The following is a 22,297-nucleotide window of genomic DNA, read 5'->3' as shown; positions in this document are numbered from 1 at the left end:
AGAATGCTTGTCGTCGAAAAAGGTAACAAATTCACCGAGGATTAAGAACTACCTAATCCGAAATTGAGTGCAGCTCTATACGAGTTTTCATTCGCGATTAATATTGGTGGCGCGGACAACCTTATCATGCGGACGTTGCAAACGGAGCGAAGGGTGGCGCGAATGCCTCCTAATAGGGGATCGCGAGAGCTGGCGCGTGGGTGACGCGTGGGCGCGATTCACCGCATGCCGCCGCCGACAGCTACCAGACGATGATGATGATGATTATTGGCATCCCCTTTGAAACGGGGCGGCGACAAATAGTCACCTAGCCTGCTTGATTTAATCAGGTATACTATACATGTTCTTTATCTTGCATTTTGTATACCTATCATTATTTTTCTTTTTCAAAAATTTACCTTGTACCGCTGCCTATGATTTTAAGAGATCAGGTCGCATCCATCTTTTCCCTACTTTTTTTCACCAGTACTCTAATCGTCTCTTGCTGATCTCTACGGCTGATCTGTTTATGTTTCCTTCCACTTTAAACCCAAGCGCTTCTGGGAGTTGCACGTTACCTACGGTTCTCGCTGGGTGGATCCCGTCGCATTCCATTAGGATGTGCTGAGTGGTCTCTGGATCTTTACTGCAGCATACACATGTCTCATCTAATTCCGAATATTTGTTCCGATATGTTTTCGTCCTTAGGCAACCGGCTCGAGCCTCAAATAGCAAGGCACTGCCCTTTGTGTTATCGTACAGATTTTCCCTTCTAATTTCTTTCTTCTCATTCTTGTAAATCTCCATTGTCCTTTTCGTTTCCATTCTTTGCATCCAATTCACGGTCTCTATTTCTCTCACTTTCTTTCTGATGACCCCTGGTTGTCTATTTACAGTTTCGATTATCCTGTACTTGGTTGCCAACTTCCTTGACCTCTTCCTCCATTCTGTGTCCACGCTTTTCATGTAGAGATACTTGTGCACTTTAGCCGCCCATTTATTTTCATCCATGTTCCTGAGCCTTTCTTCAAAACTAATTTTGCTTTGTGCTTCTCTGACTTCAAAAGAGGCCCAACCCATGTCTCCATGCACTGCCTCATTTGTCGTATTACCGTGTGCTCCCAAAGCCAACCGGCCTACTGATCTTTGGTTAACTTCCAAACCCGCCAATATATCCGATTTTAAGCATATAATGGCATTTGCGAATGTTAGCGCTGGCACCATTACTCCTTTCCAGATTCCACGCACCACCTCATACTTATTGTGGCCCCACAGTGCTCTGTGTTTCATTAATGCTGCATTCCGCTTCCCCTTTATTTTCAGATTATCTTGGTGGTTGCTTGAGTAATTCTTTCCTTCGTTTATGTGTACGCCGAGGTACTTATATTGCTTCACTATGGGTATTACTTGCTGTTGAATTGACACCACGAAGTTACTCGTGTGCTCATTAAAGATCATAATCCCTGATTTCTCTGTGCTAAACTTAAGGCCTAGATTTGTCGCTGCGTTCCCACAGATATTCGCAAGTATCTGTAAATCTTTTTATTGTCCGCTAGTAGCACAATGTCGTCTGCGTACATCAGTCCAGGGATCTTCTGTTGCACCATTTGTCCATTACGCATGTAGGATAAATCAAAACCTAATTCGCTGTTTTCCAGTCGTCTTTCTATGCCCTTGACGTAAAGCGTGAACAACAATGGTGACAGAGGGCATCCTTGCTTCAATCCTTGGTGAATTCCCACCATTTCATTTCCTTTTCGGCCTTCCCATGCCACTTGTACTTGGTTGTCTCGATATATCTCCCTCAGCAGCTCCACGAAATCGTCATCTATGCCTTCGTATTGAAGAATATCCCACAACAATTCCCTGTCTACGTTGTCATAAGCTCCTTTAATATCTAGAAATGCTATCCATAAAGGTCTTTTCTGAGCTACTGAAATCTCTATGCACTGAGTTAGTACAAACATATTGTCTTCTAAGCGTCTGCCTGGCCTGAACCCATTCTGTAGTTCCCCCAATACACCGTTTTCCTCCACCCACTTCGACAGTTCTAATTTTATGGCTTGCATTGCCATTCTATATATCACCGACGTTACTGTAACTGGCCTGTACGAGCTCGTCTTATCCTTATCTCCTTTGCCTTTGTAGATAAGATTCATCTTGCTTTCACGCCATCCAACGGGAATATTCTTTGTTCTAATCACTTGCTCTATGGCATTAGTCAGCAGTGCCTTGCTTTTTGGACCGAGGTTTTTGATTAGCTGTATTGGGATTTCATCGGGTCCTGCTGCCGTGTTGTTAGGGACATTTTCTGCTGCCTTTTTCCAATAAAAGCTTTCTATGCCGAATTTTGATCTCTCAGGCCTCTCTGTTGTTGCTGGATCTGTTGTCTGAACTACGCTTTTTCTCGTACCGAAGTTATGCCTGATAACGTCTGTGATGTACCGCAGCGCATCATCGCCTTCATAGATGTTACCGTCTTCATCCCTTATAGCCGTTTGCGAGTTTCTAGTTGGAGCTCCGAGTGCTTTTATATGGTTCCAGAATCTTTTTGGGGCGCCTTTGTCTCTTTTGTGAATGTTATGCAACCCAACGTTCACTTGCGCATTTAATTTTCTCTTGCACGAGCTCACTCGCAACCCTTTTCTTTTCTCGGTATGTATTCCATCTAAGGAGCACCTCTTCTTCTTGTAATCCCAACTTTTTGGCTTCTCGATGAACCCTAGATGCCTCTTTACGCTCTTCTATAGCTTGTTTAATTTCCTTGTTCCACCACTTACGTGGTTCCTCTTTCCAATCCAACAATTGTATTGCCGTGTCCGCCTTATTTCATGCTGCATAACCTCCACCAGTTCCTTATATTCCCAGACTGCTGTAGGAAAAGCCTCAATTTTCTTCTCTATGTTGTTTGCGATCTCTGTTATTTGCTCGTCATTCATTTTTAAAAACTCTGAGGCTATTGGTTCATGTTCTGCGCTGGTATCTCTCCCAAACTTTAATGCTAAACGTCTATGATCGCTTCCCAGGCTATTTTTTTCCATTTTCGTCTATTATCATTTGGTCCAGTTGTTCGTAGACCATTTCTGAGACTAAGGCGTAGTCGATACATGACTGCCTGTTTCCGCATTGCCACGTTACCTGTCCATGACACTTATTCTCCCTGTTAACTACTATAAGGTTCTGTTCATCACACAAATCCAGCACTAGAGAGCCGTTGTAATCAGTATATCCGTCTAAATCGTCCATGTGCGCGTTCATATCTCCCACTAATATCACCTGGCCCGAGTTACTGAACTCATTAATATCGCTTCTAATGCAATCGACCAATTCCTTATTTTTTTCCCTGCTATCACTACCTGTCCACAGGTAAGCTACTCCCAGCCACGTCTTTTTACCTTGCCATGTACCACTAATCCATAAATGCTCTTTACATGTCTCGTTTACCCTTCGCCACTTCAGACCTCGCCTAATTAGTACGCCTACGCCTCCGCCTTCCTTGACCCGGTCATTCTGTTGCACCCTTCCCATACAAAGTTGTCAATAACAGGCGGCTGCTCCAAATCTCGTAGATGCGTTTTGGTCAAGGCGTACACACTAATCGCTTCATCATTCAGTTGCGTTTGAATTTCCAGCCATTTTTCCTGCTTACGACCACCCTGCATGTTAATGTAGCAAATTTTACCTTCTCTATTCTTATCCTTTCTGCGTCTTTCCTGACTCCTGGTCGCCTAATTCTGCCCCTTACTGGTGTTTCGCTATGTTCAATACTTAATCCTGCTTCCTGATTGCCTGGGGCCCGCCTAAAAAAGCTACAGCTCGTGCCGCGAATCGATTTCCGACCGGTGTTGCTACACTTTCACTAAAATGTATCCCGTCACGCACAAAAGCGCCTTCGCGGCCTGCTCGGTGCACTTCACGGTTGATGTCAATGACCGTAAAATTCATTGCTTTAGCTAGAGTCCAAATTTCCCTGTTTACTGCAAGAACTGCCCTTTCAATTTTATAACCCTGCCTTTCAACCTCTGGCACCGTGCACACCGCGATTTGTACTTCTTTTGAAACATTCCGCAGGTCGGTGACCCCTTTGGCTATTTGCTTTGTGATTCCTGCTCCTCGTCCGTTCAGTACGTCAATCACTCCGCCCATTATCACCACTAGGTGTCTCTCCTCCATTGTGTCCCATAAAGCCCCTATATTTATATATAGGGGCTTTAGTGTCCCACATGCGTTCCTTGGCCTTCGCGATCACCTCTCTAATCGGCTTTCCCGGAAGCGCGCTAACCTGGACTCGTTCGTCTGCCCCTACCCTCTCTGCTATCGCCGGTTCTACTTTACGCATGTTGGAATCTCCAACAAAGACAACTCGACGCTTTCCTTCCCCCTCACCACCGAAAGCTGCCCCCGAAGCTTATTCTTACACCGTGCCCCGAAGTCACAATGCCCTCCCCTCCTTTCTTATTCTTGCCCTTGGCTTTGTTTTCTTCCCCGGCCGCGTCAGTGGTATCCCCTTCGTGCCTATCACTGACGTTTGCGCGACTGCTTACCGGCGTGGCGGGTTCGGCTGTCTCTGCACTCGCCTCGGAGCCAGCTCCGTTCGCGGTGCTCGCCTCGATGCGTTCATCATTGCTTTGCAGAATGGTGGCGCTCAGCTGGATTTCTGCGTTAGCTAGCTTTTCTTCTGCCTCCTTCCTCTGCTTCTGCTCGATTTGAAGTTCCTTTTCTAGCTTTCCAACCCGCTTAGCTAACTTATCCTTGTCTTGCTCTAGGCGGTCTAGCCGCGACCCTAGCACACACATCCTACAGATAAAATCTGCACCATTCGATTCGCGTGCTGATTTAAACCGCGTTTCTTCCAGCGCGTAGGAACGCTCTCACTCAGAACAACGCACGCGTGGGTTCCCCCTAGTACCAACCATCATCTCGTACTAACAAGGCGTAGATGTGGAAAAGAAAAAAAAATTTTTTTACCTACTTTTATCTAAGCGAGAAGACCAAGAAAGTGAGAAAGCATTAAAATAATTTATAAAGATTGTTTGGCTAAGCTAACCCTCCTAAAAGAACCAAAAAGTGAAATATAAAAAAAAACAAAGCTTATCTCTTTGGCACGCTGCTCCTGCTGCGCTGAAATGGCACCTCGACTCGACACGTCCGCTCCCGTCGGCTTCACTCGTGAGAGTGAAGCCGACGGGAGCGGACGTGAGCCGACGGGAGCCGACAGGAGCGGACGATGCACGCTACTCTGGCGCCATCTCGTAGCCATCGTCGCCACACTGCGCTTTTCTTATCACGCTTTCTCCATGCCCTCCTCCGCTTTCCGCCTCGTGGATCCGCTGCACCCTTCTCTCCGCTTTCCTCCTCGCGTCGTTCATCTCCCGCTGCGCTCCGCGGTTGCTTTCATCTTTTGCTGTGTTCGTTCGCTGGGTTATGCCCGCAGCCCGCAGGAGGGCGCCTACAAGCTGCGCTCTAAAAAGCGAAAAAAAAAAAAAAAACACCAGCGGGCTGGCCTACTGCAAGGCACAAACGAGCACTAGCTTATTATGGTGCACTGGCTGCGCGGGGCCATGCCACTGGTCCCGTGACTAAGACGCAAAGGACAGGCAGATAGGGAAAGAGTCCGAAAAACACAATGGATTCCAAGCATCACGGTTTACTGAACTTTAATGCAGGTATATTTATTACATTGGCGACAATGGTCGTTTTCATAACTATACAGACATGCAGAGAACACAATAGCCAGGCGAACATCATACTTTTTCTAATTAAAAAATACAACTCCCACGAGCACGTGCGAACTGTTTAAGTGTAGTTGGAGACAAATATATGCAGTAATCGCAGCCCCTGGCGACTCTTTCTCCAACGAAAGCACAACATACCAGCATCCCGCCAACTATAGGCGGCGTAAAGTCGTACAGGAAAAAAACATTAGATGCACTTGGTCCCATGTGCTCGAACGTATTGAAATACGTTGGTTTCAACACTAAGCGAAATTTCATTTTTTTTCTATTTGTGACACTCTTAAAATGACGCCTCTACAGAATTTGCGCACATACGCTAAATACGCGTTTTCAAGCAGTACATGCGCCCCCGCAACAGTATAGGCAGTTGTAATGCTGTCAGTTAGGTTAAGGCACTTGAATTTCCTGCTCCTGTAAAACTTGTTAGTGGGCAAGTCCGTTGCCATTCACTTGGTAGAGGTAAAGTACTTATTCGCAAAAAAAAAACAAAAAAAAAAACAATTAAGATACGCGTAGAAGAGGACATGCAAGAGAGGCATCAGCTCTCCTGCCCTCTTTTGTGTGTCTCTTAGAGCACGTAAAAATACTTTAGTAGTGCGCACAATTTTGCCAAATACTGCACTTAAGTATTAGTAGTCAGTTGATGTAATATAGGGAGCTTTAGATTTTGCGTATACGCAAACGGGTTTGGTATACCCAAAGGGACCTTTGCACACGCAAAGCGCCGCGCCCGGCTTGCGTTGATTCGTACAGCTTTGGGGTTCAATTGTGTACCTTATCGCGTTCTTTTGAAAGCCCAGTTGTTTGCGCCCCCTAACTGTCAATATCCAAAACTCCCTAATGAGAGTTTTTCAATGGCACTGCACGACAGTTGGAATGCTAATAATAAACGCAGTCGCAAGCTGTTGCGACAGCCCCACCTTGCATCCGCGCCGTACCAAACAAAGTAGTTTTATTTCTTCGTACTCTGTCTGCAGGGCTGTTGGTGCGTCATGTGTGGCCAGAATGCAAGGTTATTCACGAGTTTGCGCTTTGTGCAACGCTTTCTCCTGAGTTACCGACAGCGCTACGCGCAGTTTTGACCACGGCGGCGAACACCCGTGAAGCTGCGCCCAGTCCTTTTTTTCACTGCAATATTGGGCACAAGTTTGCTTTATGTGCGCCATGCGTTTTAAGATCAGCTGTTGTGTTAGGCTTGATCACGGGTAGCACGGGACAAAAGTATCTACAGGTATACGTGCGTTTTTATCTTAAAATCATAGAACAGATTTTGCGCCTGCTGCTGCTCTGTTCTTGCTCAAGTTTTGCAGCGATGTCACATTTTATTGTCCCAATCGTTCAATATATAACACTTGGCACTGTTAATTTCCTCACTTAATTGTCAAGAAAAAAAAAAAACTGCGAAATTGCCTTCGTGTGCGCCCCTCGCAGTGGGTGATGTTTAAAACATGGCAGCTATGTCACTTCCGCCGTTCGCAGCACGGCAAAGCATGGTCTTCGAGATTGGTTTCCATTAATTGCTGGTGCGTTCGATGTGGTCACGCTAGACGAAGGCAAATTCGCAGTTTTTCTTGACAAATCAGGCAAGTAACAGTGCTAAGCGTTATTTTTAACGACCCGGGCCATAAAATGCGATCTCGCTGCAAAACTTGAGCAAGAACAGATCAGCGGTAAGCGCGAAATCTCTTTTCGAATAAAAGGCGCACGTCCCTGTAAAACCGTAAGGCGGACCTCCCAGAGAAGCCTCAGCTTATCGCCCGCGTACTCTGCGACTGAAGCGAGGTGAGCGCGCAGGCGAAAACCCAGCTTGAAAGAGAGCTGCGGCTTGCTCCATTTCAGTGTCAATCAACCCTATCAACCGGAAGCCCCAGGCACGTGACCGAGACCACCTCCAGACAAAGCCTACGGGTGTATATATTATTGCGTTAACTACAACTTGGACTTGAGCGTGTAGGAGGGCGCCGCGACCACCTGGTCGTCTATCAGTCCCTGCACCTCGGCGTCGCTCAAGTCGGCCAATTCCTTGAGGATCTGCCTCGTGTGCTCTCCGGGCAGTGGTTCCTCCATGTCCGGCTCGGCGGGCGTCCGGGACAGTACGGGCGCCGGACGGGGAGCCGGTGGGCCGTCCTTGCACTCGACGAAGGCGTGCCGGTGTGCGTTCTGCGGATGTTCGCAGGCGCGGTCGTAGTCCAGGACGGGCACAACGCAGGCGTCCGTGAGGTCGAACACGGCGCACCACTCGGCTTGCGTCTTCCTTTTGAACGACTTGGCGAACGCCTCCTTGCACTTGTCCCACTCGGAGAACTGCTCCACCTCCTCCGGGTCCAGACCCAGACCTGCGCGACAGAATGAGCAGGGCTGTGTGTGTCTATGAAGAACGCGCTGTTAAGAAACAAAGCGAATGCCTGCCACTCCTTCTGCGGCCAGTGGACAGACTGACCATTCCCATCCTGTCCTGTGCTAGTGCGGGAGAGAGGCATGCACCACCTTCCGTGGACGTGCACCAGACTTCAAACCGTTCATCGACGTACGTCATCTGCGCCGCGTGGGTCTCCATTCCAACCTGCCAGTAGACTTGCTCAAGTCTCCTCGGCTTCAATTTCGCAATTACAACGTGTGCCCTAAAGTTAGTAAGTATATGAAGTCAATTAGCATATTTTAGTTCATTTGAAACTATCGTTGCAGATTTTCTTGCTGCTAATGTCCGCCTTGCCACGTACGTACCCTATCAGTAAGGACGACAAAAGCCTAGATACGAGTTCTTCTCTTTTCTGTGTCCCGCATAAAAATGAAGACACCTGTTATAAACACACCATCAGCTGTAGGTCCGGCACGGAGAGTCGTAAGCACAATTAAGTTTCAATTTATTGCACGTAAATAAAGTTACAGAATGTGATTACACATACACAGCGTTATACTCAGTAACAGCCAAAGTAAAAAAAGAAAAAGACCGGCAGCAGACGCAAGAAAACATGCCCAAGATATATCGTACTTTTTTTTTTTTTTTTGCGCCACTCACCTTCCACGAGTATCTTGTAGAAGTGTGGCTCAAGCGCTCCCACCGCCATGTACTTGCCGTCCTTGGTCTCGTACACGTTGTAGAAGTGCGCGCCGCCGTCCAGGATGTTTCCTCCGCGGTCGTCGATCCAGATGGGCAGCGCCATCTTGGAGCTGCGCGTCCGCCACAGGAAGCTGCTGACGTAGGCGCAGCCCTCAGTCTGCAAGCGCGCACGACCGCGTGCGTCAACATCCACCGCATAGACTCGTGCAGTAGCTGCAACATTTTTTTTTAATGCGATAGGCTTTTCTTGCATTCGTATACCCCGCCCACTTTCTTGAACCTGGCTAGTTACCTGGACTTAATGAAAACTCTACCAACGTAACCTACGTAGTGCGTGGGCCCATTGTCGAAATACTAGTCCCTCTCCACAATCAACCCGATACGACAGTACGGAAAGAGCTCTTAAGTGGAATATGAAATGCGACAGCATTTCTTTGCGTATGTATACCCCGCCCACTTCGCTGAGTGTGGCCAGCTACCTAGACTCGAAACTGTAGCAATGCAACCTATGTAGTAAGCCCTTTCTCTAAACAGTTCCCCTCGATAGTCAACCCGATACGACAGCACGGCAAGAGACATTAAATGCGATTTTAAATGTGATAGCAGTATTTGCATCCTCTGAATTGTGCGCGGGTACGAGCGACGCGCACTACCACATGTTGCACGAGACGTTTGGGCGAGTTCCATCAGGTTAGGTTAGGTTAGGGGTTTAGGGTTCACAACTTGAATGTGGAGAACTTTATTCAGCAGCTTAATTGTTTCCTGCAAGCTTCCTTCGTCACTTAAGTAGAAAGCATTGCCGGAAAGCACACAGAACGAAAGCGTATACACAGCGCACTTCATTTCACGGCGTCGCTCTTTCTTGTCATCGTCTTCATGCGCCGTTTCCCTTGCATCCGATTTCAATATTCATATGTAAAACCCAGAAATGCTCTCTTAAGAAAACCGCTGAACCGATTATAATTAAATTTGTGGAATTTAAAAGAGAAAGCTGAACTCTACCGACTGCAGCAAGTAGAATATATATATATATATATATATATATATATGTGTGTGTGTGTGTGTGTGTGTGTGTGTGTGCGTGCGTGCGTGCGTGCGTGCGTGTGCGTGTGTGTGCGTGTGTGTCCCCGAAGCTTTTACAAAAAATTGCGGAATATCGGCAATATTAAATAAATCTGTAACTATGTACGAAAAATATATATCGCAGTTCCGTAAACTGCAGCTGTTAGAGCGCCTAAAGCGGTAAAATGTGATCATGAGCTATCAGCTTACGTGAAACTGTTACACTGTTTACGAGGGTTTTGCAAAAGTCCTGTACTTACAATTCAGTGATTTAGACGGTGGTGTATAATACATTAATTTTGTCCGCCTTAGATGTCTCAATAGGCGCAGTTTATACAATTGTGATATCGTCTGTTCACTGCTGAACTTGAAATTCTTTCTCTCTCTCTCTTGTGGGGATCGAGGTGCCTTCCCGCGCCTCGTCCCCCGGCTCGCGCGTGGCGCTTAGCTCGATCCCCGGGAACCGCCGCCGTCACGGCAACATGGCGGACACGGCTAGCGCGCCGGACTTACTTTCCCGCGCAAACCGTGCTTCTCCCCCCCCCCCCCCCCCGGAATTGGACTTGCCCCGCGAGACACGTCACCGGGACGCGCCCTGATTGGCCTCCCGCGCGGCGGTCCCTGGGCACCCTCTCCACCCGAGCTCTCGCCCGCTGAGCGCTTCCTCGCCGCGAGAGAAGCTCACAGGCTCGCTACGAGGTGGTTACATGAGACCTTTGTTCTCGCGACTCCTCGTTATCGCGCTTGGCGGACCGCTACCCGGTTAGCCCTAGCGCAGCGGGCGCGCGTACTCGATCGGTCTTGCGGCGAGCCTTGGCCCGTAAGCGCCGTGACTGTAGCACTGAGCTGTACCTTGGGTGAATAAGCCCGTGTTTGTTGGCGATCTGACTCCGGAGCCTTCTCTGCGCCGTGTCGGAGAGTCGACGAACCCTGCCGCAGCGCCTTTGTGCGTTGCGGAGTGGAGGAGCGTCGTGCCCTTTCCTGACCGTCGCTCGTAGGGTAAGCCTTGTGCAAACCCATCTCCACACTCTCTATTTGTTCATATCTTGCCGTTTTTAAGACTTCGATCTTCAAAAAATTGATGATTTAAATAAAAACAGATCTGCTACCTACAGTGGGTAATACATTTTTTTTTAAATTTTGCTTTTAAATGCAACAAACCTCATCAAATTAGGTGCAGTGGGTGACGAACAAAACGATTTACCGTGTATTTAGGCAGGAGTTCCCGAGATAAAGCTTCCTCTTATTAAACCAACTTAATATTAACTTATTAAAACTAGCGAGTTTCGAGAAAGTTCTCTGCGCCAACAGCAGCCCGAGTACAAGAAAAATGTACCTCGAAACCCGTGACCTCACACTGTCGTTGCGGCGCTGCGACTTCAGTGCAAAACAGAAATGAGACTTGGCTTCCATTTTACCTTTTAGTAATCAACCTCTTACCGGGAAATTAACGAGAGTTTCTGAAGTGTACTATATCAGTCTAAACTGATTTAGCTATAGTATTTCTCTGTCCTCGCGCTACCTCAGCTTTTCAGTACATGCGCGGGGAGAAAGATGCTGCGCAAGAAGCAGGGAAGCACGAGAGGCTATCAACAGGGACCCACTCGTGCTTGTCTACTTTCTTTTTTTCCCGCAGTATATTTTATTGCTATAGCAATTATATGGACACTCCAGGCACATTCTAGCCGTCATTGTCGCCGTCTCCGTGATGTTCCGCATAAAGTCCAAGGGCGATAACACCGTAGCCGCGCGCCGCTGCATATATGTGCGAGTGAAAGCGTGCGAGGGGAGCCGACGATCGTGGCTCAATCACGCGCCCGCAAGGTAGAAAAGCGGGGAGGAAGCGCGCCGTCTTCCGTGACGCGCAAAGCACCGGGGGGGAGGCGAGAAGTGGCGGGGAAGGGGGCGGCGTTGTACTCTGGCAGCAACTGTGTATATTGCGCTGCCGCGCGCGGTCCCGCGGGCTCTATCTTGAAAGCGATCTGCGTTGGGGGCAGAGTAGGCGCGTCAACGGCTTAAACATTTGTGCATGCTGTGCTCTTGTCGCTCAGTTTGCGCTGAAGCGATAGCCAACACGAAGGTCACTTCGTCCGCTGCTGCTTCCGCGCTTCCTCCCTCCAGCGTTTTGACAGCGAGTGTCCGCGGTCATTCGAGTGTGATGTGTTCATGTTTGCCTCTGCGCGCTGACACCAAGCTTGTTAATTTAGCTAGTAAGCGAATGTTACAAGTTTATACGGCCGATAAAACTACTATCCTTACTTCGTATAGGCTGTCTACTAATTTGCTATCGCAATCGATGCTTCGCCATTTGGGCGAAACTGCGACTTTTTTCTTAAGCATTATGAACCAACTCGCGCCCAAACCAGTTATATCGGACTACTGGAAAAACGAAAATATCTCGTTACCGGTAGCGACACGCACGGTGGCGCCCCCTATCTACGTAGTTGTCGCTATACATCCGCGGTGATTAGAGGCGAATGGCACGCGAGAGCACGCGTAACGAGTGAACTTGAAACAAGTGAAAAACAACTTGCGCACGAAACAACGCGTAGCCGCGTGTCAAACCCCAAGTGGTGCGCGTGGCGTTTAGCGAATAAGAGTGCAGTCACTGGCCATGCTCGCGTCGATGACCTGTCCCTTGCCGGAGCGCTCCCGCTCGAGAAGCGCCATGCAGATGCCCAGCGCGCACAGCAGGCCGCCGCCGGCGAAGTCCGCCATCAAGTTCACCGGCGGCTGCGGCTTCTGGCCGTACGCGCCCAGCATGGACAGCACGCCTGCGCGCCAAGGTCACAGACACGCGTGAGCTCAGCCTTCATCGGCTGCAAGCTGAGCCGAATTAAGCGTTTACTTTGCACTTGTACATTACATATATAATGAAGGAGTATACCATGCAGCGCAATGTACCAGTGCTATAACACTTCCTTAAGTTGTGGAACAAGCAAGAGACTCGAATTTGAAATGTATTTCATTAGGCTTGCGAATATATAGGATAGACACCGAGAGACTTGGGCCGCGATTTTGTAGCGATGCCTTCCGCTCCGCTCTATATGCGACTCTTACCATCCGCCGTTCACGGCCAGCTTATCCCATTAATAACACGGGCGGATCGTCGCTCTGACCATTGACGAAGCGCGAAAAGGAATAACATAGGAGAAGGCATCGATACAAAATCGCGCGCCTTGTTAACCTTGATATCATATATACTTGAAAGTATAGGGGGCGCGCGCACGCACGCACGCACACACACACTAACAAACAAACACTGCGGTGGCGATCGTCAAGCCTACGAGTCCTTATATACCATGCTCACGCCACTGAAATACACATTCTATTTCTTTAACTCCTTTAAATACACGAATAAGCATACATTTTTTTATGTGTTCCGCATGCTGTCAATGATACAAAAATTGTAATATACTCTCCACAAGGCCTGCCGCATGAGGTAGGTACTTCTGGAAATTGCCAATTGTTTTATTGTACATACAAGTCTTTCGAGAGAAACGTTTTGACCAGGATTCGATTCTCAAGTGTTCGGCTACAATATGGAGTACGAGGACAGAGACATGTGACGGGGCGCGTACCGGAAAGTGCGATGTAGTTGATGTCGTGGCCGGCCATGGCGGAGAAGGGCCCCGTCTGGCCGAACCCCGTGAGGCGCGCGTACACCAGCCGCGGGTTGGACTGCAGGAGCACGTCGGGCCCGAGACCCATGCGCTCCATCACACCTGCAGAAGTTGAGGGGACGGCATGGGCGCGGTGTCACCGTATAGGCACTCGTCGCGGACTTCACGCCCTGCTCAAAGATGGCAGCAAACGGTCGTGTACTTAGATTTAAGTCGCAATGCGCGCGCGTGCGCCTGCATTGCTTTATTGAAGTTCTTTGCAGACTATATATACTGGGTTATCTCTCCTCATAGAAACAGATTTAGTGATGATCTCCTATATGGCGGACATCGCAATGCTGTCACTTATACGAGCTGGTCTGATTGCTTGAATAACCCTCCTTTGAGGGGTGTTGTGTGAACAGCCTCTGGTTGAAGTGTTGTTAAACACCCTAGGAGGGTGTCAGCCCTGAGACAAGACATTTACACCCTAAGAAGTGTTAAAAATTTTATAATGTACGTTTTTCTTCTTCTTCTTTTTTTTTTTTTTTGCTTTCGATGGTGATGCGGATCCCTGTTGAACGCTGGTGACGTTCATTAATGACGTGTTTACATAGGCGGGTCTTCAGAGATACCTCCAAGTTCTGCAGCCAAGAGTTCTCAAGATACATTAAAATTAAATTATGGGGTTTTACGTGCCAAAACCACGATCTGATTATGAGGCACGCCGTAGTGGGGGACTCCGGAAATTTGGACCACCTGGGGTTCTTTAACGTGCACCTAAATCTAAGTACACGGGTGTTTTCGCATTTCGCCCCCATCGAAATGCGGCCGCCGTGGCCGGGATTTGATCCCGCGACCTCGTGCTCAGCAGCCCAACACCATAACCACTGAGCAACCACGGCGGGTAGTCCAAGATACATGCCCAACTCTGTTGTCGTTTGCAGTTTGGCGCGCTCTGCCTAACCTTTCAGGAGGAAAATGTTCGCCATATGCCTCTATCGAGGAAAACGAAGAGAAGATCCTCTCTTTCTCGATGACGGCGCTAAGAGGTTAAAAAAGAAAAATTAAGAGAGAGGAAGATCGACGGAGTTTCGCGGCATACGGTAGTTATCCAGACAAACATTCCGGCTGCTATGGTCTGTTCTACTCGAGAGGTCGTCTGCCCGGTTTCAGTTTTTCCTTGCAAGCTGCCACCGCCAATTCAACGCCACGCGACATCACTGCGCTACACAACAAATGTTTCTCATCAAGGATGGCAAAGGTCGGCTATCAAAGCGTCTGGCCGATATTTGGCGCATGCAACACACCTTCGCACGATTATGGTTTTAATGTGCAACTTCTGTCGCCTCGCCATATCAGTACTTGTACATTTTCGATTTCTGCGGATAAGCACAAAACGTAAGCAGGCTTTATCAGTGCAGATACACACCACTGAACAGAGTGTCTTCTGCCGAAAGCACGATCGAAAGGTCTGACCAGTGATCAGGCACTTCAAGTTTCTACGACCTACCTGCGTAGCATTTTCCGCACAAAGCAAATAGGCAACAACAAACTGCAGTGATGCTGAACCGGAAATGCGGATTTGTGTGCCTCCTTATGAGTATATGAGCCGACACTGATTGTTTCCGACATGCAACGCTCTCAAATCGTAAACTACGGGCCAATGTACACATAATGTGTTCTTGGTTGCCATATTTCTAGATTGATGCCTAGTTTCCTGCTAGTGCATTTGTGCTTAAAATAGCGGTACGGAAATGATCATATGTGATCTCGTCGAAGGGCCTATGACGGCTTTTATAAAAGCTTGAGAGCGAGTGCTTTAGCGTACAGCGCTCATTTTGCAATACACGGTTGTTAATGGCCACGACTTCCTGCGCGTATAGGTACCCGTCAATGTCGCCGTATGTGGACATTCTTAGAGACCGAAATGAGGCATGAATTTTCTCGCTCTTGATTAAAATCAGCTCGCTTCTGATATATGATCGATCGCATTCACGTTCCGTTCTGCGTTGAGGCGGTCAGCGTGGCCAATACCAGAAGCTTCCATCAAACAGGATCACATGGCTTGATTGACTATATGCAATGAGGTTATGTCGATTCAGCGCTACTGAAAGTAAAGAATATTTGTTTTTCTATAGTAGATTACCATATGTGGAAGGAGCCATTTCGCTTACATCAGTAAATCGTGTGGCTATCGAAGACATATGCGAAGCGTTCTAGTTAGCTAAGAGCATAATCAAACTAATTGCGTCAGAATCTTCTTTTGGCGCGCTAGACAATTTGAGCCGCCACGTGCAGATAAGGGCTAATCCCATGGCAAGTACGAACGTATATGTAATTGCGGATGCGCGACCTCGGATGCTAGTTATGGCAACAGCTATGATGTGGTCATATATGAAATATATATATATATATATATATATATATATATATATATATATATAGTGTTCTCTTAAAGTGTCTCTCTATATAAATATAACCTAGGGTGATTTTATACAGCTTCGCTGGTCAACCACCTTCACAGAGTGGAATGGCCGACGAACTTTTCACAGTCAAGTTAGTCAAGGAAAACGAAGTATCTTCTTGATGCGTTCAAATATAAGGAAAGTGCCCCATGCTTTGTAGTTGTACTTAGCAGTAAAACTCACTTAACAAAAGTTCTTACTCTGCAGCAAAACTGGTGTCAGCAGGAGAGTTCTATAGAGTAATTATAGGCTATTGTAAGTTTTGTTGTTGCAGAGCCCTTGACCGGAAACCTTTGGGGAGCTCTGTAAACACATAAAGGGTCTATATGCACAGTCGACGGGAAATGTTACGGACCACGCGAGTGCGTGCCACACGCTGCCTCTCTGCGACACTTCCGGTGCGTCAGCAGCCGTTGAAGGCAGCGCTAGGCTAAAATTTTATTCTTTTTTTGTTCGCCGGTGTGTCATTTTTTTTTTTCGCTCAGCGCGATGGCTACTCTAATTTTTTGACGCACGCAACGCGCTCTTCGGCAACCGTGGCATATTTCTTACACCGTGGTCTTATAGCAGTATCATTTGAACTGATATTGCTGATACCAGCTGCGCGCTTTGCGCGAGAACTACAGGAAGTAGAAAAAAAAAACTCGTATATGGCCCAACAAAATTGACATGGCGATGGAAAACAAGAGCATTTATATCCGGCCTAATGCTGCTTTTGACTACAGGTGTCAGGTGTAGCACCGCTAGGTTACGCTAGGTGGCGCGAAGGGGCAGTTTGGCATAAAGCCCCCTACATCAAGGGACTTTAGTTTGGCATAGTGTTCCTGTATAAGCATATACAGGGACACTATATAGTTTGGCACACAAACCATCATCATCAATATCACGGGCTCGCGTGGTCCATAAACTTTTGCTGTCGACTGTACATCTCGTGTCGTCTATTTCGATGTTGCGAACAAGGACTAGCTTTCCAAACGTTTTCTCTTCTTTTTCGCAAGCAAATAAAACATGGAAAGCATCGATTTGAAATGTCATCGGCCGTTTCACCACATGCCCAGCAAATACTTTCGATAAATAAGTCACAACAAATTAATATTTTATTCACTTAAAGGGCAAACAAAACACCGACACTTTCGTCGCACGACATGTAGTTGAACTAGCGTGCGACTGGATTGCTGCTTCAGATGAAGCGCCGGTTTTCGGGAAAAGCTGCCCCCAAACCAACTTCCACTTTTTTTTTTATTGCGATAGCCATTATATGGACACTCCAAGCGGATTTCTGCCGCCGGCGTCGTCGTCGCCGTGAGGTTCCGTAGGACGTCCAACGGCGATGAAATCGTCACCGCGCGCCGTATACGCTGTATGTGCGAATGAAGGCGTGCGAGGGACGCGCGCTTTCACGAGGAGCGAACGCACGGCGGAGAGCTAACGCGACTTCTTCCGACGCGCGATAGGCCGTGCGGGGACGGGAGGGAGGGGAGGCGACGTTTAGCTGCGGCACCAAATGCGTATTTATATAAAAACGTTGGGAGGCGTGAAGGTGGTAAAGACTTCCGACGCTGCTTGACGAGTGACGAGCGTTGACGACGAGTGACGAGCGTTGTAGCGCTTGCATGTAGGCATAGAGTTTCTCACTATATGAAACTCTATGCATGTAGCACGGCCGCCTGTATCGGTGCGCGCCGCGCGCGCCAATCCAGGCGGCCGTGCCTGTAGGCTCCCTACTCCGAGCCGCGGCCAGAAGCACCGGCAACAGTCACCAACACTGCGCGCGTTCGGTGCGAACGCGGGCAAACGCCGACGTCGTCGACAACAGTTCTGCGCGTTGCTGGTGCTGCTACATGTACAAGTTTATACAGGTGATAAAACTACTATCTTTACTCCGTATAGCTCTCTACTAATTTGCTATCGCACTTGATGCTTCGCCTTTCGGGTGAAACTGCGTCATTTTTTTTTTTGTCAATCGACGTGTGCGCGGTTTTAACATTTTACGTACGTACAGCTTGCGGTTGTTCATAGGATTTGTACGGTTTCACAAGGCACATGAGGTAGAAAAAATGTCGAAGTTTCACCCGAAAGGCGAAGCATCAATTGCGATAGTAAATTAGTAGAGAGCTATACGGAGTAAGGATAGTAGTTTTATCAGCTGTACAAACTTGGACATGCAGCAGCACCGGCAACGCGCAGAACTGTTGTCGACGCCGTCGGCGTTTTGCCCGCGTTCGCACCGAACGCGCGCGGCGTTAGTGACTGTTGTCGGTGCCTCTGGGGGCGGCTCGGAGGTTTTCGACGAGATCAGAGCGGGACACTCGTCGAGCAGCGTCGGAAGTCTACCACCAAATGCGTATACATAGATACGCATTTGGTGCCGCAGCTAAACGTCGCATCCCCTCCCGTCCCCCCACGGCCTTTCGCACGCGGGAAGACGCGTTTGCTCTCCGCCGTGCGTTCGCTCCGCGTGAAAGCGCGCGTGCTTCGCGCGCTTTCATGCGGTATATCGCTACAACGGAAACTGAGCGGCGAAAGCACAGCGCATACAAAGGTAAGAGCCGTGTGGAGATCGCTTTCAAGATACGGTACGCGCGACAGCCCACAGCCGCGCATAGTACAAGTACGCAGTTAGCAGAACACGCACCCCATCCCTCCCGCGCTGCCTTCCCGCTTTCCTCCTTTCGCGTGGGAGATTGAGTCGCCAGTTCCCCTTGCGCCCGGCCGCAAGATACGCATTTGGTGCCGCAGCTAAACGTCGCCTCCCCTCCCTCCCATCCCCCCACGGCGTTTGCTCTATGCCGTGCGTTCGCTCTCCGTGAAAGCGTGCGGCGCTTTCACTCGCACATACAGCATACGGCGCGCGGCGACGATACGGCGCGCGGCGACCTCACGGCGACGGCAGAAATCCGCTTGGAGTGTCCATGTAATTGTTATCGCAATAAAATATATGGTGGGGGTCATACGCGCTGCATACAGGGAATGCCATCAGTTCGCAGGGAGCAATTATTATACCCGTCAATACTGCCTTTCGGACCTGTGCAGTCCAGAGGTCCTAACACAAACTGCCACAGCGGTCGCAAAGCGTACAGGCGGGGACAAGATTTTACGGGATCTGCGAGCCCATGCAAAACTGCATTTTTCGCCCTCTGACGAAGCAAGCGCCTGGTATTGCACATTGGAAGGCCCACGAGCACAAAAAGACGTTCATGGGCAATGTCATGTCCCGACGTGAAGCACTGACTTCGTCAGGGGGCGCCAGAAGACAGTAAGCCAAGCACTCGCAGATCCCGCAAAATTTTGGCCCCACCTGTACATATGAGACAGGATTTTCGCAGCGCATGACATCGCAAAGGTTTCATTTCACACTGACAGACACGCGATCAAAAGACCAGTATATCGGACACGCAGGATCGAGTCATTGAGCGGGACGTGCAATAGCCAGCCTGCAAGCTATAACATGCAGCTCACGATTAAACTAATATTATGCGATTATATGTCACGATTACAGGAACATTCAGTGCTTGTGAAGCAATCGCAGATAATCCGCGCAGGCAAGAACATTGCCACTACCTGGACGGTAGCCCTCAAGTAGAACGTCAGAGTTGTTGGCCATCTTTTGCAGCAGAGCAACCCCTTTCTTCTCCCTGAGGTCGATCACGATAGATCGCTTGCCCCTGGACAGACGATCTGCATCCAACTGCGGTTTCGGCTGAAAATAACACGAAAAGCAGATCATATAACAAAAGTTTCGACGTGCGCGAAATGGTGCGTATTTGTGCCAGTAAACCCTACCCTGTCAACTCGAACAACGGAAGCACCAAAGTCGCGTAGCACCATGCCGCAGAAAGGGGCCGGGGCCAGCCCTGCCATCTCGAGGACTCGGATTCCTTTAAGAGCCATCGCTAACTTTCCTTGATGACTTGAAGAAGGGTCGAGCCGGCACGACGTAGCTTGATAGGTTTCGTTGTGTGAAAGCACCCTGGTAGCTCCTATCACTGTTTTACTAGGCCTTTCCGCGCAATCAGGACATGCAAACGCAGTTCGTTGACAAGTGCGTTCACAGCGGAATTTACGCCGAGTTGGTACGTTGGTTATCAAACAGGCCGTTTCGTTTCCTCATCTTGAATATCGGCTGCTTCGCTTTCGTGTTTACTTCACGGCAAAAGCTCCGCAGCAAAAAAATAGTGTCAAATATCTTCGCACAAAGCCAAACTACACAGCGAAAGTTCACATAATATATATTTAATGCTTTATAAGATAATATTATTGTTTTGTATTATTGTCTAATATTATAACTGTGCTCGCATTTGCTGCGGGGCTGCATCCTGAAACATGGCGGCGTACTCAGACGATTCGGAGTCGCTGCAGACTTTTCGGCATATTTACAGCTGTGACTTGGACACAAATTTTAAAATTAAAGTGTAAGTACAAGTGCATGACTATGCTTACTTGCCCATTGATCGTAAGCGGGCTCCGGGTTGCGTGGTTTCTTGTGCAGGTGGGCGTTTATCCAAGGGTGTACGGGAAGCCAGCTGCTATCAGCTGTTCATTGCGGTCCTTTCAATTAACGTTTACAGACGGCCAAGTTTCACTATGTTTTTGTCTATGTCGCACGGGTGCGAGCATTTTGTGCAGTCATTTTCGATTGTGGTGCAAACGTCAGGCTTGTTTCAAAGCGCGGTGTTCAGACAATCCTCCGCCGAGACTGATGACAGGCCTTTCACAACACCTGCGTCTCGCTCTTCTCTTTTGTGTGTTGCTGTCGCAGCTGCGTACCCTTGACGGTCGTGTCGCTTGTCAGCAAGCCCGGGCCACTTGTTGCGATTCTGTGCTGCCGGTCTCCGTAAAGGTAGCGCTCGCGTCTTCGTGAATGTTTTTCGAACGGGTGCTTTCGGATGTTGTCTTTCTCGCTTCGGTACAGTTGCTATAACAGGTGAAACGGGTATGGGCTGATATCCGATCGCGCAGAAGTGTCTGGCGTAAAGGTCGGTCTTGACGTTGCATCTTGTGCTAGGCTTGTTACAAAGACGGGCCGGAAGAGAGCCTTACCTGCGCGGGTTGCTTGTCTTAGAGAGGGCGTTTGTTGATAGCCCCCTCCTCCCGTTTTGTTTATCTTTTGTTGGGGGAGGGGAACTTGATCACAGTGGTCGTTCGCGGAGCGTGGCAAACACGCGTACCGCTAACTCTTTGTCATATTCACAGTTTTTTAATACCCGAAGCACGTTGACTTACCGCGCGTGCGCTAATCACCCGTACCTTCGCTGTGGATTAGTTGAGCTGGTTTAGGAATATGCATCCAAATGTACAAACCTGATAAGTTTTTAAACATTGAGCTTCATATGTTTCAGTGCGTAGGACATAATACGCACTTTCGCTTTCTGTTGCTTGGCAGTGTTCTTGAAGAATTATTGTTAAATATGCAACAGTGGCTGTGTTTTAAAGCTAAGAGCAAACTTCTGCCTATGTGGCTAACGTGACTTGTGAAGTTGAGTATACGAAATCTGGTTTGATTTTGGTTTATTTGACATAGCAGTTGTCATCACTGCTGTTTGTGGTTTATGGCATTATTCTGATTCTGAATGATAGCTCAGAGAAACAAATGACAGCATTGCGGTGTACAATGCAGAGCAATTTGAAATGTGATGAGGGTCTGTACTTATGTTAAAGAATGCACCCACGGTACTACCCAGTTGTAAAGTCAGTAAAGACCAGGCCACGAGTGATTTCCTATTGGATGCAATAAAAATAATAATAATAAAAAAGAACGGTAAGAGAAGGCAAAGCTTGACAAGCATTACCTGTTGCAAAATTATAGACCAATAGTTCTACCAGCATGCTCAGTATTCTGCATACAGTTGCACAATGTAGGTAAACCAAAATATCGTTGGTCTTGTACATGACCTTCAGGTTCAATTGTTTTGCCATGTTGTGCACATCATGATAAAACAGGCTGCAAATATTAATGGTCAGATCTGTTTTAGTATATCCACTGCATAAAAAAGCTTTGAACAATTTAGCTTTTACTCTCTTCATGATAAGCATGGTGAAATCGGTTGTGAAAATAAGCTGTGCAATGTGTTTGCCTCAGATCTCTGTATTTTGTTCTGGGTGTCCTTGGCTTTGTATGCATTTATGGCGCCATAACAGCTGTGTTAGTGATACATGGTCCCATTGTTCTTGCTACTCTCTCATTCTCACTGAACAACGCCTTTCAGTGGAGTAGAGCAGAGTGAGGGGAATTCTGCACAACTCGTTATACTAAGAATTGACCTTCGCTTTCTTTGATCTACCTGTTAGGTTAAGCTGCTAGCAGTTGTGTCAGCAAGTTCCTGCTGCCTATGAAGTGCGTTGCGTATGCTAGGGGAGGAATAATTCTTCAGTTAATGAAGAGAAATTGTG

The 22,297-nt window shown here is 48.1% G+C and overlaps 2 protein-coding genes across 4 annotated transcripts in view; one reads left to right on the top strand and one right to left on the bottom strand.

The window, feature by feature from the left end:
* Window positions 1–5,619: 5,619 nt before the first annotated feature.
* On the bottom strand, window positions 5,620–20,730 carry LOC119442641 (alpha-methylacyl-CoA racemase). Of its 2 annotated transcripts, none has more exons than XM_049662274.1 (6): window positions 20,348–20,730; window positions 19,469–19,607; window positions 13,419–13,562; window positions 12,451–12,611; window positions 8,734–8,932; window positions 5,620–8,050 (listed from the first exon to the last, which is right to left on the bottom strand). In XM_049662274.1, the coding sequence occupies exons 2-6, from the start codon at window positions 19,509–19,511 to the stop codon at window positions 7,644–7,646; spliced, it is 954 nt and encodes a 317-aa protein (XP_049518231.1). In that variant the 5' UTR covers window positions 19,512–19,607; window positions 20,348–20,730; the 3' UTR covers window positions 5,620–7,643. The 2 variants fall into 2 exon arrangements, with proteins under 2 accessions (XP_049518231.1, XP_037563513.1); XM_037707585.2 differs by lacking the exon at window positions 20,348–20,730 and adding an exon at window positions 19,691–20,066.
* The window catches only part of LOC119442639 (phosphatidylinositol 3-kinase catalytic subunit type 3), a 34,571-nt gene continuing 32,467 nt past the window's right edge, over window positions 20,194–22,297 (top strand). Inside the window, exon 1 of one of the 2 annotated variants that reach the window (XM_037707583.2) lies at window positions 20,194–20,319. In XM_037707583.2, the coding sequence (XP_037563511.1) occupies window positions 20,231–20,319 (89 nt within the window). In that variant the 5' untranslated portion in view covers window positions 20,194–20,230. Of the gene's footprint in view, window positions 20,320–20,865; window positions 20,884–22,297 lie in introns of those variants that run through there. The other variant, XM_049662273.1, reaches the window with a different exon arrangement.

The sequence above is a fragment of the Dermacentor silvarum genome, chromosome 2, assembly GCF_013339745.2.
Source record: "Dermacentor silvarum isolate Dsil-2018 chromosome 2, BIME_Dsil_1.4, whole genome shotgun sequence".
NCBI classification, from domain to species: Eukaryota; Metazoa; Arthropoda; class Arachnida; order Ixodida; family Ixodidae; genus Dermacentor; species Dermacentor silvarum.
The sequence above is the reverse complement of the archived record's forward strand: the minus strand, read 5'-3'. Positions and strand labels throughout refer to the sequence as shown.

Coding starts and splice junctions, on each gene's coding strand:
- LOC119442641 (XM_037707585.2), bottom strand. CDS start 19,798: ATGGCTCTTAAAGGAATCCGAGTCCTCGAGATGGCAGGGCTGGCCCCG. Junction 8,933..12,450: donor AGGTCATCGACGCGAGCATG/GCCAGTGACTGC, acceptor GCGCGCTTGCAG/ACTGAGGGCTGCGCCTACGT. Junction 8,051..8,733: donor CTACAAGATACTCGTGGAAG/GTGAGTGGCGCA, acceptor TCTGTCGCGCAG/GTCTGGGTCTGGACCCGGAG.